The sequence below is a fragment of the Sapajus apella genome, unplaced genomic scaffold (assembly GCF_009761245.1).
Source record: "Sapajus apella isolate SASKATOON/1434 unplaced genomic scaffold, GSC_monkey_1.0 scaffold147, whole genome shotgun sequence".
Classification (NCBI taxonomy): Eukaryota; Metazoa; Chordata; class Mammalia; order Primates; family Cebidae; genus Sapajus; species Sapajus apella.
This window is the reverse complement of record NW_022437087.1, coordinates 198,726-213,284: the sequence shown is the minus strand read 5'-3', so window position 1 is coordinate 213,284 and position 14,559 is coordinate 198,726. Positions and strand designations below refer to the sequence as shown.

Below are 14,559 nucleotides of genomic sequence, written 5' to 3'. Positions count from 1 at the left end.
GTCACAGTGAAGATAAAAATTCAGGAAGGGAGAATCACAGGGGACGACATTGCTCTGCCATCTTGCTGAGAAGGTTTTTTACAGCATGGGTCCCAGAAGGAGACTCAGGGCCAAATGGTGGTTGTTTAGAGGCAGATTTCCTGAGAAGGAGTTCTCACACTGCAGGATTCGGTGTGATGGGCTGCCTTGCAGTGGTGAGTTCCCCGTCCCAGTAAGCATTCAAAGAAAGAACCTAGAGAGGGGGTACATTCCTACACTGGTACATACCTACACTAAGGTGGAGCTCGGTGAGCTGTTAAATCCATTTCACTTCCACTCTCAGGTTCTAGATCTTTGTCTGAAACCATCACAAATTCTTTCACTAAGGGGGAAACCTCAGCTAACGGGGATTAGTGGTCAACAGTGACGGCCTAAAAAGGAATAAAGAACCTTGAACTTGGAGCCAAAAGATGTGATGGGCTCTAATTCCCTCTCTCCCTTTACTTTGGGCAAGTCATATTGAATCCTTTGGAGTCTCAGTTTCCTTGTCCGTAAAATGAGGATAACAATATTCGTCATTCCTAAGTTAGAGAAGCACCAGGAAGAAACAGAAGGTGCTGTACATACAGCCTGTGAGCTTTTACGCATAAAAGGTATTATAATAACGATGATAGCAGTTGTGACAATGGGGACATGCCAGTGGGACAGACTACACATGTGCCCTTGCTGCCCTGGGCCGTACTTCTTGGTCACCAGCATTTCTCCTGGCTGCCCACCTGGATCCCACACTCTCACTTTTGCAGATCGACGCCACCTCGCTGATCGCAGCCTCCGTGATGGCTGCCCCTTGTGCCTTGGCCCTCTCCAAGCTGGTCTACCCGGAGGTGGAGGAGTCCAAGTTTGGGAGGGAGGAAGTGAAACTGACCTACGGGTGAGCACAGCAGGAGGTCCTGCAGAGGGCGTAGTGGTACAAGGTGCGGCGGCAAAGCAGGGGGTCCTGTTCTCTCTGTTCGTCACCGTCTTCCACCAGCTCCGGACGGTCGCTCCTCTTTCCCTGCCCTAGTTTGGCTTCATTTGCTGTCTTAGTCTGTTTTCTGTTGCTTATAACAGAATACCTGAAGCTTGGTAATTTGTAAAGAATAGGAAGCCAGGCACGGTGGCTCACGCCTATAATCCCAGCACTTTGGGAGGCCGAGGCGGGTGGATGAAGTCAAGAGATCAAGACCATCCTGGTCAACATGGTGAAACCCCTTCTCCACTAAAAATACAAAAATTAGCTGGGCATGGTGGCGCGTGCCTGTAGTCCCAGCTACTCAGGAGGCTGAGGCAGGAGAATTGCTTGAAGCCGGGAGGCGGAGGTTATGGTGAGCCAAGATTGCGCCACTGCTCTTCAGGCAGAATAACAAAAACTTGGTCTCAAAAAAAAAAAAAAAAAAAAAAAAAAAAGAATAGGAATTTATTTCTTATAGTTATGGAGGCTGAGAAGTCCGAGGTTGAGGGGTTGTATCTGGTGAGAGCCTTCTTGCTGCTGGGGATTCTGCAGAGTCCCAAGGTGGCACAGGGTGTCACATGGTGAGAGGTTGCGGGGTACCAGGCAGTGAACTGAGTATGCTAGCTCAGATCTCTCTTCCTCTTCTTAAGAAGCCACCAGTCAAGGCCAGGCGCAGTGGCTCATGCCTGTAATCCCAGCACTTTGGGAGGCTGAGGCAGGTAGATCACTTAAGGTCAGGAGTTTGAGACCAGCCTGGCCAACATGGTGAAGCCTGTATCTGCTGAAAATACAAAAGTTAGCTAGGCGTAGAGTCTCACGCTTGTAATTTTAGTTACTTGGGGGGCTGAGGCACGGGAATTGCTTGAATCTGGGAGGTGGAGGTTGCAGTGAGCCTAGAAGGCACCATTGCACTCCAGCCTGAGCAACAGAGCAAACCTCCGTCTCAAAAACAAAACAAAACAAAACAAAAAGCCACCAGTCCTACTCCCGTGATAGCCCATTATCCCATTAATCCATTAATCCAAAATTCAGGAATGGATTCACCCATTCAGTAGGGCAGAGCCCTCATGACCCAATCACCTCTTAAAGGCCCCAACTCTCAATTCTGCCACATTGGGGATTAAGTTTCAACATGAGTTTCCGAAGGGCAAACATTCAGACCACGGCATTTGCAAAAATGCACACTCCAATTCTCACATCTTAATTTCCAGTGTCTGACCAGCAGGAAGCAATGGACCAGGCGAGGCTTGGGAGTGTGGCCTGGTTCTTGGCGCTGTGGCCTGTCATGTGTGCATGTTGAGGAAGGTCATCGAAAGGCCCCATGCCACCGTGTCTGTGTGCCTGATCTCTGACCACACAGGGTACCAACCACCCATTGACATGCTGAGTGCCATCTTTGATTTCACTCACCTTCTGATATCCTGTCATAGTCTTAATAACTGTTAGATAACATTTAAACCTTAAACAGTGTTGAAAAGGCACCATGACAGACACACGCTTGGGCACACCCCAGCCTCACAACCTTCTGAAGCACTGAGCAACCTGTCCCATGGAAGTGTAATGTGAGCTGCACCTGTCATTTTCTAGTCATTTTCTAGTAGTTGTCCTTTAAAAAGTCAAAAGAAATGGGTGATTTTAGTAACCCATTTTACTTAACCCTGTACACGCCAAGGTATTGTCATTTCACCATGTAACCAGTATAAGAATTATTGAGATATTTTGCCTTTTTCGGTACCAAATCCTCCAAATCTGGTCTATATTTTGCACTTACAACAAATTCAATTCAGACAGCCTCCTGTCACATTCGGCTAATGGCTTCCATCTTGGACAGTTCAATGCTAGAAACCTGGACCTTGTCCCAGTGCTTTGGCCAACCCCTTTTTCTCTCTGGGTCTCAGGGAAAATGAGCAATTCCTGCTCTGAAGTGCTCTTCCAGGGTTCCTATTTGCGCCTGTAAGATAGGGACCCTCGCTGTTGTGGAGACAGGCCAGTAACAATTGTTCTCGATCCCAACGACAGAGATGCTCAGAACCTCATAGAAGCAGCCAGCACTGGGGCCGCCATCTCCGTGAAGGTGGTTGGCAACATCGCTGCCAACCTGATTGCGTTCCTGGCCGTGCTGGCCTTCATCAATGCTGCCCTCTCCTGGCTGGGAGACATGGTGGACATCCAGGGGCTCAGCTTCCAGGTGCGTTTCTGGTCACCACGCTCGGTCTGTAGAGAGGATGGCCCCAGGTGGTGGCGTGTGGTGGCTGGAGGCCCTGCAGAGTCTAGGCCCAGCCCTCAGTGCCAGCCACACCCTTGTCCCCTCAGCTCATCTGCTCCTACATCCTGCGGCCTGTAGCCTTCTTGATGGGCGTGGCCTGGGAGGACTGTCCAGTGGTAGCTGAGCTGCTGGGGATCAAGCTGTTTCTGAACGAGTTTGTGGCCTATCAAGAACTCTCCAAGTACAAGCAACGCCGCCTGGCAGGAGTCGAGGAGTGGGTCGGCGCCAGGAAGCAGTGGATCTCCGTGAGTGGCCCAGTCCCTTCCCTGTGGCAGGCGATGACATGGCACAGCCGCTCCTGAGGGCCCCTGGTGGCTGCTCTCCTGCTTCCTGGGCCTGGCTGGAGGGGTGCTTCCCCACCACATCCTATAGTCCCGGGAGACAGGACGGCTTCGGGCTTCGCTGCCATCTGAGGCGTGGGGAGGGAGCCCTGTGGGAAGTCCGAGACCCAGGTCTAGATGGGTCGCCTTTCACTGTGGCCTTGGGCCAGCCACAGCACCTTTCCTCTTCTGTGGAAAACGGGGTAAAATACCTGCCACATCTACTCCAAAGGCATACCCATTCGCATCTAACAAGCTGCAGAGTGAGTGAGATCAGGAGACTTCACTAACGCCTTCGCTGTTTTGTTTTTTTTTGAAATGGAGATTCGCTTTTTCAGCCCAGGCTGGAGTGCAGTGGCACATTCTCACCTCACTGCAACCTCCACCTCCCAGATTTGAGCAATTCTCGTGCCTCAGCCTCCCGAGTAGCTGGGACTACAGATACCTGCCACCATACCCAGCTAATTTTTGTATTTTTAGTAGAGATGGTGTTCACCATGTTGGCCAGGCTGGCCTCGAACTCCGGATCTCAAATGATCCATCTGCTTCAGCTTCCCAAAGTGCCAGGATTACAGATGTGAGCCACTACACACGGCCATCACCTTCACTGTTAATATAGTGGATTCAGCGCAGGGGTTGGTCCTTTCTGTCAAAATTTATTTTTAAATTCTATAAAAGATCTATAAGATTAACCATTCTAAAAGAATAACATTATTGAGAATGAAAAAATTACCTATAATCTCACCATCCCAAATAGTAATTATTGTTGTTTCTTACATTTTCTTCCATTCTTTTTTTTTTTTTTTTTTGAGCTGGGTTGTCTCTCTCTTTTGACCCCCGGGGGCGGAGTATCGCGGCTACCTAGGACGCCTGCATGCTCCGCCTCCTGGGTTCAGGCAATTCTCCTGCCTCAGCCTCCTGAGTAGCTGAGATTACAGGCACATGCCACCATGCCCAGCTGAATTTTTGTATTTTTAGTAGAGACGGGGTTTCACCATGCTGACCAGGATGGTCTCGATCTCTTGATCTCGTGATCCACCCGCCTCGGCCTCCCAAAGTGCTGGGATTACAGGCGTGAGCCACCGCGCCCGGCCTCTTCCATTCTTTTTAAGAGAGAGTTTAGGCTAGGCGCAGTGTCCCATGCCTGTATTCCCAGCACTTTGGGAGGTCAAGGTGGGAGGATCACTTGGGGCCAGGAGTTCAAGACTAGTCTGGGCAACATAGTGAGACCCTGTCTTTACTCAAAATTTTAAAAATTGCGAGGTGTGGGCCAGGTGTAGTGGCTCATGCTTGTAACCCTAGCACTTTGGGAGGCCAAGGTGGGCAGATCATGAGATCAGGAGTTCAAGACCAGCCTGGTCAACATGATGAAACCCCATCTCTACTAAAAATACAAAAAATTAGCTGGGCATGGTGGCGGGCGCCTGTAATCCCAGCTACTTGGAAGGCTGAGGCAGGGGAATTGCTTGAAATTGGAAGGCAGAGGTTGCAGGGAGCCAAGGTCACGCCACTGCACTCCAGCCTGGACGACAGAGCGAAACTCTGTCTCAAAAAAAAAAAAAAAAAATTTTCATGGTGCAGTGGTGCATGAATGTAGTCCCAGCTACTTGGGAGGCTGAGGCAGGAAGATGGCTTGATCCCAGGAGTTTGAGGTTGTTATGAGCTAGGATTGTGTCACCGCCCTTCAGCCTGGGCAACAGAGCAAGACCCTGTCTTTAAAAAAAAAAAGAGGAAAGGAGAGAGCTAACATAGTTGCTGCTGTAGCAGCCATCCTGTGCTGTAGCCAGCTGTGTTTTTACTCAGTATTATAACATAAGCATCATTTTTTATATACGTGTCCTAACATACCCAAGCCCCTGCTGTTGGGCCATTCAGACAATTCTATTATTTGGTTTTTATCTGCATGTTGAAATGAGTCTCTTTGTGCGTATAGCCCTTCCTTTCTCTCAGAGCGTTTCTGCCGCTTTCCCAGGTGTGGGCTGACTGAATCCCACACGCGTCTTCACGTGGCTACAGCGGCCGAAATCACCAGCACCAGCTGTGCCCATGAGCGTTTATTTCACCACACGGCTAAACCTCCGGGAGTAGCTTCTTTTTAAAAACAAGGTTCCCTACTTTAATGAGCAAGTAATAGCTCATTGTTTTCATCTGCATTACTTCGGTGACTGAAAACTTTCAACAGGAAGTTCTTTTTCTTGTCTTTTAAATTCCTTTTTAAATTGTAAAGGAATGGACTCTTTAGGTTTTTTAAAAAAGAAAGTTTGTGGCCATGCACCCTGGCTCATGCCTGTAATCTCCGTACTTTGGGAGGTAGATCACTTGAAGTCAGGAGTTTGAGACCAGCCTGACCAACACGGCAAAAACCCTCCTCTACGAAAAATACAAAAATTTTAATTTTTTTCTGCCCATGTGGTGGAACACGCCTGTAGTCCCCGCTACTCCCGAGGCTGAGGCACAAGAATCGCTTGAACTTGGGAGGTGGAAGTTGCAGTGAGCTGCGACTGCACTCTAGCTTGGGCAGCAGAGCAAGACTCTGTCTCAAAGACAAACAAACAAAACAAAACAAACAAACAGACAGGTGCAGTGACTCACACCTGTAATCCCAGCACTTTTGGAGGCCAAAGCGGGCGGATCACCTGAAGTCAAAAGTTCGAGACCAGCCCGGCCAACATGGTGAAACCCCGTCTCTAGTAAAAATACAAAAATTAGCCAGGCTTGGTGGCAGGTGCCTGTAATCTCTGCTACTCAGGAGACGAGGCAGGAGAATCTCTTGAACCTGGGAGGTGGAGGTTGCAGTGAGCTGAGATTGTGTTATTGCACTCCAGCCTGGGCAACAAGAGTGAAACTCCATCTCAAAAAAAAAAAAAAGAGGTTTGTATAGAGTCAAGTTTCCCCTCCCTGCTTTCTCTTACCTCTGGTCTCACCCGTCCTCAGAGGTTAATGGAGGGCACACCCCTTCCTGTTCTTTTATTTATTTAATTTTCATGGGTACCTAGTAGGTGCATATGTTTCTGTGGTAAGTGAGGTGTTCTGATACAGGCACGCAGTGTAAAAATATGGAATGCTTCATGAATTTGCACATTATTCTGCACAGGGGTCGTGCCACATTCCTCTGTATCGTTCTGATTTTAGTATGTGTGCTGCTGAAGCACATCATGATCTTTTTTATGAACTTCACTCCTTCAGCAAGTATTTGTTGAGACCACTTAGGTGGCAGGCCTCCTGCTAGGCATGGGGGATAACAAGGAGAATTAGGCAGACGTGGCCCTGGTCTCTTGGAGCCGACATCTAGTGAGAGACACAGGCAAACACAAGAAAGCAAAAGAACAAAAATTAAAATAACAGCGATTGTGGTGAGTTATTTGAAGGAAAAAACAGGGCAGGGTCTTCCTTTGGTGGACTGGTCAGAAAAGATCTCCCTGAGATGTGGCATTTAAGCCAAGACTTGGAGAAGGGACGAGCTAGGACAAGCTGGGAAAAGCATTCCAAAGGAAGGGGCACGTGCAAAGGCCCTTGGTATGCTTAGAGAACAGAGCAATGAGCACAGCTAGAGCAGGTGGTAATCACAGGCCAGGAAGCAGTCAGAAATCACTGCAGATTTGACATTTTGAATTTTAAGACCATGACTGGTGGCCAGGTGTGGTGGCTCACATCTGTAATCCCAGCACTTCGGGAGGCTAAGGCAGGAGGATCACTTGAGACTAGGAGTTCAAGATCAGTCCTGAAACCAAAGCAAGACCCCATCTCTACAAAAAATTTAAAAATTAGCCAGGTGTAGTGGTGCACGCCTGTGGTCTCAGCTACTTGAGATGCTGAGGATCACTTGCGCCCAGGAGACTGGGGCTGCAGTGAGCTATGATTTTGCCACTGCACCCCAGCCTGGGTAACAGAGCGAGACCCTGTCTCTGAAAGAGAGAGAGAGGGAAGAAGGTAAGGTAAGGTAGGTTGGGAAGGAAAGGGGAGGGGAGGGGAGGGAAGGGAAGGGAAGGAAAGGGGGGAAGGGAGGGAGGGAAGGAGGGAAGAAAAGGGAGGGAGGAAGGGAGGGAAAGAAGGGAGGGAGGGGCTGCTGTAGGTGGGCAAGCAGAGATACATATTTTTTCCAATAATATTTGTATCAACTCTTCATGTTATAAAGACATTAACTTTTTTCTGTTATGTTTTCTACATATACTTTTCCTTTTCTTCCCTTTATGTTGTATACGGAAATGTATTTTTTGGTTTTTTAGTGTAGAACACTTGATGAATTCGCGCGTCATCCTTGGGTAGGGGCCATGCTAATCATCTTTGCGTCATTGAAGTTTTAGTGTATGTGTATAAAAAGCACAGGAATTTATTGTTTTTTTAATTTAAAAATTGTATTTACTTAGAAGCATTTAGAATGTCGACAAAGCAGCTGTAACTTTTTAAAAAAATTACAGAGTGATATGTACGCAAGTATGTATGTATTTTTGGAGACAGGGTCTCACTCTGTCACCCAGACTGGAGTGCAGTGGTACAATCACAGCTTACTGTAGCCTCTGCCTCCCGGGCTCAAGGAATCCTCCTACCTCAGCCCCCGTGTAACTGGGATTACAGATGTACACCACTACGCCTGGCTAACTTTTGTATTTTTTTTTAGAGTTGGGGTCTTGCCATATTGCCCAAGTTTGTCTCAAACTCCCAACCTCAAGTAATCCTCTGCCTTGGCCTCCCACAGTGCTGGGATTATAGGCATGAGCCACAACGCCCGGCCCAAGTGGTTTTCAGTTCATTGTATCGGCAATTATTTGTGTAAGCTGCATCAGAGACAACTAAATATAAAGGCACTACCATCCACATACGCAGCTAATTTGTGCTGTGCGCCAAAAAGAGCGTGCTTTAAATTTCCGTGGCAATTTATAACCCCCATACGGCACCAGGCAAGGCTGGTGGCTATTGAAAATATTACCAGGACAGGGTTATCTAAAGACACATTGGGTAGTATGTTAACTATATGAAAAAAAAAGACACTGTACGGTTTAAAAACAAATCTTACATGGCCTTATATTTTAATTTATTTCTTTAAAATGAACGCATTGAGTATTGGCAGGGGGCGGGGGGGTGGTGACGGTTAAATACATTGTATATGAGAAAAAACCAAACTGCTAGAACCAGTTTATTCATCATCTTTGTTTTCATCTTTCCTTCCTCCTCATCCTCTTCCTCTTTCTCACGTTTCTCCCATTCTTTCTTTTTCTTGCTTGTTCAACCTTGAGAGCTCCCTTTTTTTGCTGCCCCAGGCTTCCCTTTAGCTCGGTGCGCAGCAATATCTTTTTGTATTTTTCGTTGAGCTTTGTGGATGTCTTTTCCTAAGGCTGCCTGTCCTCCTCAGCGGTTTTACAACCTCATGTTTCCTACTTTCTTTGCTATATCACCAACAGATAGGCTGGGATGTTCTCCTTTGATTTTTGGGTAATGCTTGGAATAGAACAAGAAGAGGCCAAAGGAGGCCTCTTGGATGTGTTGGGATGCTGGAACTTCTTTTTTGTTTTCCCTATAGGAAGGTTGTAAGTTTTCATTTCCCTTTCCTAGCCAGCCTTGTCTGCCTTGACTGCATCTTCAGATTTTCCTTTCTCTTTAGCGGACATGGTCTTCTGCCTCTGACTCTCTTAGAAAGCTCTGAGGAGTTGCCTGAAGCATCTGGGTGCTGCTTCTTGTGCCGCTGTCGACAAGCTTGGACAGGGAGTGCATATGATGACATTTTGCCTCTTGGCTTCTCAGAGTCTCCTCTGCCCCTGTTTAGTTATTTTCCTCAGTGAGGCACAGGGTCACCCAGTGTCTGTCAGCTCTCACTTGACCCAGCATTCGGGATTTTTCTTTTTTTTTTTAACACAGATTTTATGCCAAATATTTTCTTTTGTGATTTCTTCTATTATTTCTAAACTTAGAAAGTTATCTGGAAAATGCAGCTGGGCACGGTGGTTCATGCCTATAATTTCAGCACTTTGGGAGGCCAAGGAGGTTGGGTCACTTGATGCCAGGAGTTTGAGACTAGCCTGGCCAACATGGAGAAACCATGTTTGGTGAAACAAGAAATATAAAACTTAGCCAGTGTAGTAACACACACCTGTAATCCTAGCTACTTGGGAGGCTGAAGCATGAGAATCGCTTGAACCTGGGAGGCAGAAGTTTTCTGAAAGAAAGAAAAAGAAAGAAAAAGCATGTTTTCTGGAAAGTGTTAAATTCCTGAAATAATGTGATGAGATAATTCAGACCATAAGCTTTGCAGTCAGAACTGAATTCAAATTCTGATACAACTACCTTCTTGCTGTGTGAACTTCCTTAGTTACTTAACTTCTCTGAGCCTCGGTTTGCTCCTCTCCAAAATAAGAGTAACTATATTTATTATCCTATATTTTCTATCATTTCATGCTTAAAATGTTAATATTTATCTAGAATTTTTATATAGTATGCGGGAAGGCTCTATACCAATTTTTTTTATTTTAAAATTTTAATTTCTGTGGATACATAGTAGGTGTATATATTTATGAGGTACATGAGATGCTTTGATGCACACCAGCATGCCATGTGTGATAATGACATCATGGAGAATGGGGTATTCATCCCCTCAAGCATTTATCTTTTGTGTTACAAACAATCCAATGATACCCTTATTTTAAAATGTACAATTAAGTCATTGTTAACTATAGTCACCTTGTTGTGCTATCAAATATTAGCTCTTACTCGTTCATTCTAACTTATTTTGTACCCATAAATCAATTTTATTTTCAAATTATTTCATTTTGGCCCTTAAACCTTCTTTCTGGGAAATAGGACAGTTGTTAAGAACAAAAGGGAATAACTATCGTGTTTAAACACCTGCTCTCTGCCTGGTGTTTCCTGTATTTTACGTAATCCTCCTGACGGCTCTCCCAGGCAGGTACTATTATTCCCCCATTCTAGACAGGGAAACTGACACTGAGAGAAGCGACTGACTTGCTCCAGCTGATCTTGGTGAGCTAGTCCTGAAAGCCAGCCTGGCTGGGCTCCAAATCCCTTACTCTTTCCTGTAGGCCACACTCCCTCTCTCAGCCTGAGAGCAGTCACAGGAGTGCTATGTCCGGGAAGGGGCTGTCCACCCAGTCGCCCCAGGATACAACTTAGTAGGGCCAAAGCGAGAGGACTAAGAAAGGCTGAATCCCGTCTAGAAAGGCCGGTAATGAAGATTAAAAGCTTGAAGGACAGATGAGAGAGCGAAGCTATGTTTTTGATGTGGTGCCATTTGAGCTGACGTAGAGGTGGGATTGCAAGGCTGGGGAAGGGGCAGCACAGAGGGCTTGAAGATCAGTTACAGGTAAGAAGTGGGTAAAGTTAAGGCCAGGGATCTTGGGTGTTATAGGGCCACCCCGGGCCCGTCTGAGGGGAGCCCCTCCTCACGCATCTTCTGTATTTTCAGGTCAGAGCTGAAGTCCTGACGACATTTGCCCTCTGTGGATTTGCCAATTTCAGCTCCATTGGGATCATGCTCGGAGGCTTGAGTGAGTCTAATGGGGGCCTCACCAGTGTCTGGGAGAGCCAGAGACTTGAACTTGCTGGGGACATGGAGGCCTCAGTTGTCTCATTTTTCTAAAGCAGGGCCCAAGCAAGATGGCCATAGAGGCGGTTCGTGGTGGCTTGTGCCTGTAATCCCAGCACTTTGGGAGGCTGAGGGGGGTGGATCACTCGAGACCAGCCTGGCCAACATGGCAAAACTCCATCTCTACTGAAAATACAAAAATTAGCTGGGTGTGGTGGTGCACACCTATGATCCCAGCTACTCGGGAGGCTGAGGCATGAGGATGCTTGAACCCACGAGGTGGAAGTTGCAGTGAGCCAAGATCACACCACTATATTCCAGCCTGGGCGACAGAGCGAGAGTTTCCTTCTAGCCCTAGAATTCCGAATCTCTGCTGCTGGTGGTGGCCTAGGAGGTCAGCACTTGAGCCTTGAAGGCCAAGCCTGGCTCAGGGGTGGGAGGTATGGTGCTGGCCTGTCCCCAAAGCTATGGTCTGCCTGTTCTCACACCCACAGTGGACAGGCAGGCAGGCATGGTGGGGCCTAGGGTCGAAGACTCTGCACAGTTCTCAGTTCTTTACAAATAACATTTCCACTCCCAGCTGCTACCCTGCCTGGTGGTGAAATCACCCCATTTTACAAAGAAGGAAACTGAGTCTTGGAGAAGTGAAGCATGGCTCAGTTCCCTCGGCTAGCGAGTGGCTGGACCTGCATTTCATCCCAGGTCTGCCTGGCTCCAAACTCAAATTCTTTTCCTGCGTCTGCCACGGATGGTGTGTGGGGAGGTGTGGGCATTGCCACCAGGCCGAAGAGGGCTCCTGAGCTCAGCAAGTGGCCCGGAGGACAGCGTCTGTCCCTCTGGCCATCTATTAATAGAAGAGGAAGGGAGGTCAGCAGATGCAGCCGGAGCTAGAGAATGTGGCAGAGAGGGGCACAGCTTCCCTGGCCCTGAGTACTTCTGTCCCCTTGCAGCCTCCATGGTCCCCCAACGGAAGAGCGACTTCTCCCAGATTGTGCTCCGGGCGCTCTTCACGGGGGCCTGTGTGTCCCTGGTGAATGCCTGCATGGCAGGTGAGTGCAGGCCTGGCAGGCGCAGAATGTGGAACTCTGATTTTCTGGTTAGCCCGGGGGCCCTGCCCACCCACCTCTTTCCCCCCACAGGCGTCCTCTACGTGCCCAGGGGGGCTGAAGTCAACTGCATGTCCCTCCTGAACACGACCCTCAGCAGCAGTAGCTTTGAGGTGTATCAGTGCTGCCGCGATGCCTTCCAGAGGTAAGGGCGTGAGCTATGGGGCCTGCAGGGGACCCCCCGCGATGGGGCACGGAATGGGGCCTGCAGGGGACCCCCCCGAAATGGGGCACGGAATGCCTGAGTGCTGGGGGGGATGCCTTTGGTACCAGGGTGAGGGTAAAAATGTTATGGCTGCAGCTGATGGGGAAGTAAAGGCTTGAGGACCAGTGGAGGAAGGGTGGACCAGAGACTTGAAGCAATGTTCCCAGTGTTGCACAGCCTGGCGGTGGCCAGCAGAGCCAGCCTGGAGCTCACACTGCAATCTTTGCTTTTTTTTTTTTTTTTTTTTTTTTTAGCATCAACCCAGAGTTCAGCCCAGAGGCCCTGGAGAACTGCTGCCGGTTTTACAACCACACAGTCTGTGCGTAGCGAGGACAGAACCTGTTTGTGCTTCTGACCTTCCCTTTCCCAGGGCCCTCCTCAGGGAAGCCAGAGACTCAGCCCCAGCTCAGTCCCACAACTGGGAAGGGGTCATGGAGTGAATGTGCAGAGAGTGAGTGGGGACATCAGGAAGGACGTGTCCTACTGCACCTCTTTCCTCCTCCCCCATTTTCTACCTCCCCCAGTGTGAATTCTCAGGGTTACCTCTGCCTCCTCCTCCTTCCCCTCCACATCCAAGCAGCACCCTGGTCCTCTCTCCCCACCTCCCCTGGGGTCCCTCACATGCCCCTTCCTTTCTGTTGTGGGTGCACACCAAAGCCTCCTCCCCTCCCCACCTGGGCACCAGGATCTCTCTGTGGCTTCCCCTGCCAGGTGGTGTGGCCCCTTTCTCTGCTTTCAGAGACTCCCTTCCCACCTTCCCTCAGAGCGCTTCCCAAACTGAGGCCCCATGGCACACTCCCGGGAGGCGTTCGGAGGGTTCCGTGATCCACTAGACTTGGAAACACTGGGTCAAATAAACTTAGAGCGGCCTATTTGGACTTTTTGTTTATTTTTTTGTTTTTTAACTGTGGACTTGTCAGTGCTTGGTGTGGATATGAGGCTTTTTCCAAATTATTTAACCGTAAGAACTTTTTAAAATTATTATTTATTTTTATTCCACTGAACTTAGGAGCAAAGAACCTTTTTTTAAAGCCACGATCTCACTCTGTCGCTCAGGCTGGAGTATGGTAGGGTGATCGTGGCTCACTGCAGCCTCCACCTCTCAGGCTCAAGCAATCCTCCCATCTCAGCCTCCTAAGTAGCAAGGACTGCAGGCACGTGCCACCATGTCCAGCTAATTTTTATGTTTTGTTTTGTTTTGCTTTTTGGTAGAGACGAGATCTTACTATGTTGCCCAGGGCTGACTCAAGTGGTCTGCCTACCTTGGCTTCCCAAAGTGTTGGGATTACAAACGTCACTCACCGTACCTGACCCGTAAGAAGCTTTTTGATGGAAGTATCTCAGGTGAAGATTTTATGGAATACAACTTGGGAAATACTGGCTAATCTTCAAACTGCTTTACTCTACATAGCTGTAATATTAGCAGATGCTCATGTGGCGCTGTGTGCCAGGCACTGTTCTCAGAGCCTTCTGTATTTTAACTCAATCCTTACAACTCCATGAAGTACGTGTTAAATATCACTAGTTGAGGAATCAGAGGTGCGGACAGGTTAAGTCATGTGCCTAAAGGGACACAGCTGGGAAGAGGCAGAGGCAGGACTGGAGCCATGCCACCTAGTTCTGGGTGGTCCAGGGGTGTCCTGGGCCCATCTGAGGGGAGCCCCACCTCATGCATCCTTGGTATTTTCAGGTCAGAGCTGAAGTCCTCATAACACAAACTGTGATCTGGAGTCTCTCTGTTGGGCTGCTGGTGTTTGGAGAACCCTGCCTTGGGGCCCGCCCTCACCTCCTTCCCTGCCTTTCCTCCCCACCCCGAGCCCTCTGTGCCACTAGGAGAGGCCTGACGTTGCTCCCCTGCCTGCGTTTCTGGAGCTCCTGTCACCAGCGTGCCCTCTCCATCTCCCTGCCGCCTGTCCTGCTCCGATCTCAATTCTCATTTCCCCCTGCAGCTTTGGCTTCCATGACCTGCAATGCCCCCTGCCCTGTGGCTGCTGGGCCCCTGCACCCTCACCCCTACCTGCCAGGTTCAACTTCCTTCCCAGTTCCGGCTGGCCTTGGCCTCGGGCAGCGGGAGGATGGAGCCCTGGGCAGCAGTTTTTCAGCTCAGCCCCAGAGAGCCAGGTCTTGCTTCTGTTCTGCCACAGATTTGGGTTCCAGT

General features: G+C 48.8%; 1 protein-coding gene and 2 non-coding genes across 4 annotated transcripts in view; 1 reads left to right on the top strand and 2 right to left on the bottom strand.

The window, feature by feature from the left end:
• The window catches only part of SLC28A1 (solute carrier family 28 member 1), a 56,568-nt gene extending 43,291 nt beyond the window's left edge, over nt 1–13,277 (top strand). Inside the window, exons 12-18 of one of the 2 annotated variants that reach the window (XM_032264832.1) lie at nt 783–910; nt 2,990–3,158; nt 3,284–3,481; nt 10,971–11,052; nt 12,041–12,139; nt 12,230–12,341; nt 12,656–13,277. In XM_032264832.1, the coding sequence (XP_032120723.1) occupies nt 783–910; nt 2,990–3,158; nt 3,284–3,481; nt 10,971–11,052; nt 12,041–12,139; nt 12,230–12,341; nt 12,656–12,728 (861 nt within the window). In that variant the 3' untranslated portion in view covers nt 12,729–13,277. Of the gene's footprint in view, nt 1–782; nt 911–2,989; nt 3,159–3,283; nt 3,482–10,970; nt 11,053–12,040; nt 12,140–12,229; nt 12,342–12,497; nt 12,634–12,655 lie in introns of those variants that run through there. The other variant, XM_032264833.1, reaches the window with a different exon arrangement.
• On the bottom strand, nt 6,607–6,708 carry LOC116541017. Its single transcript, XR_004264695.1, has one exon. It is a non-coding gene; the product is annotated as a U6 spliceosomal RNA (small nuclear RNA).
• LOC116541025 lies at nt 7,778–7,880 on the bottom strand. Its single transcript, XR_004264701.1, has one exon. It is a non-coding gene; the product is annotated as a U6 spliceosomal RNA (small nuclear RNA).
• Nucleotides 13,278–14,559: the final 1,282 nt, after the last annotated feature.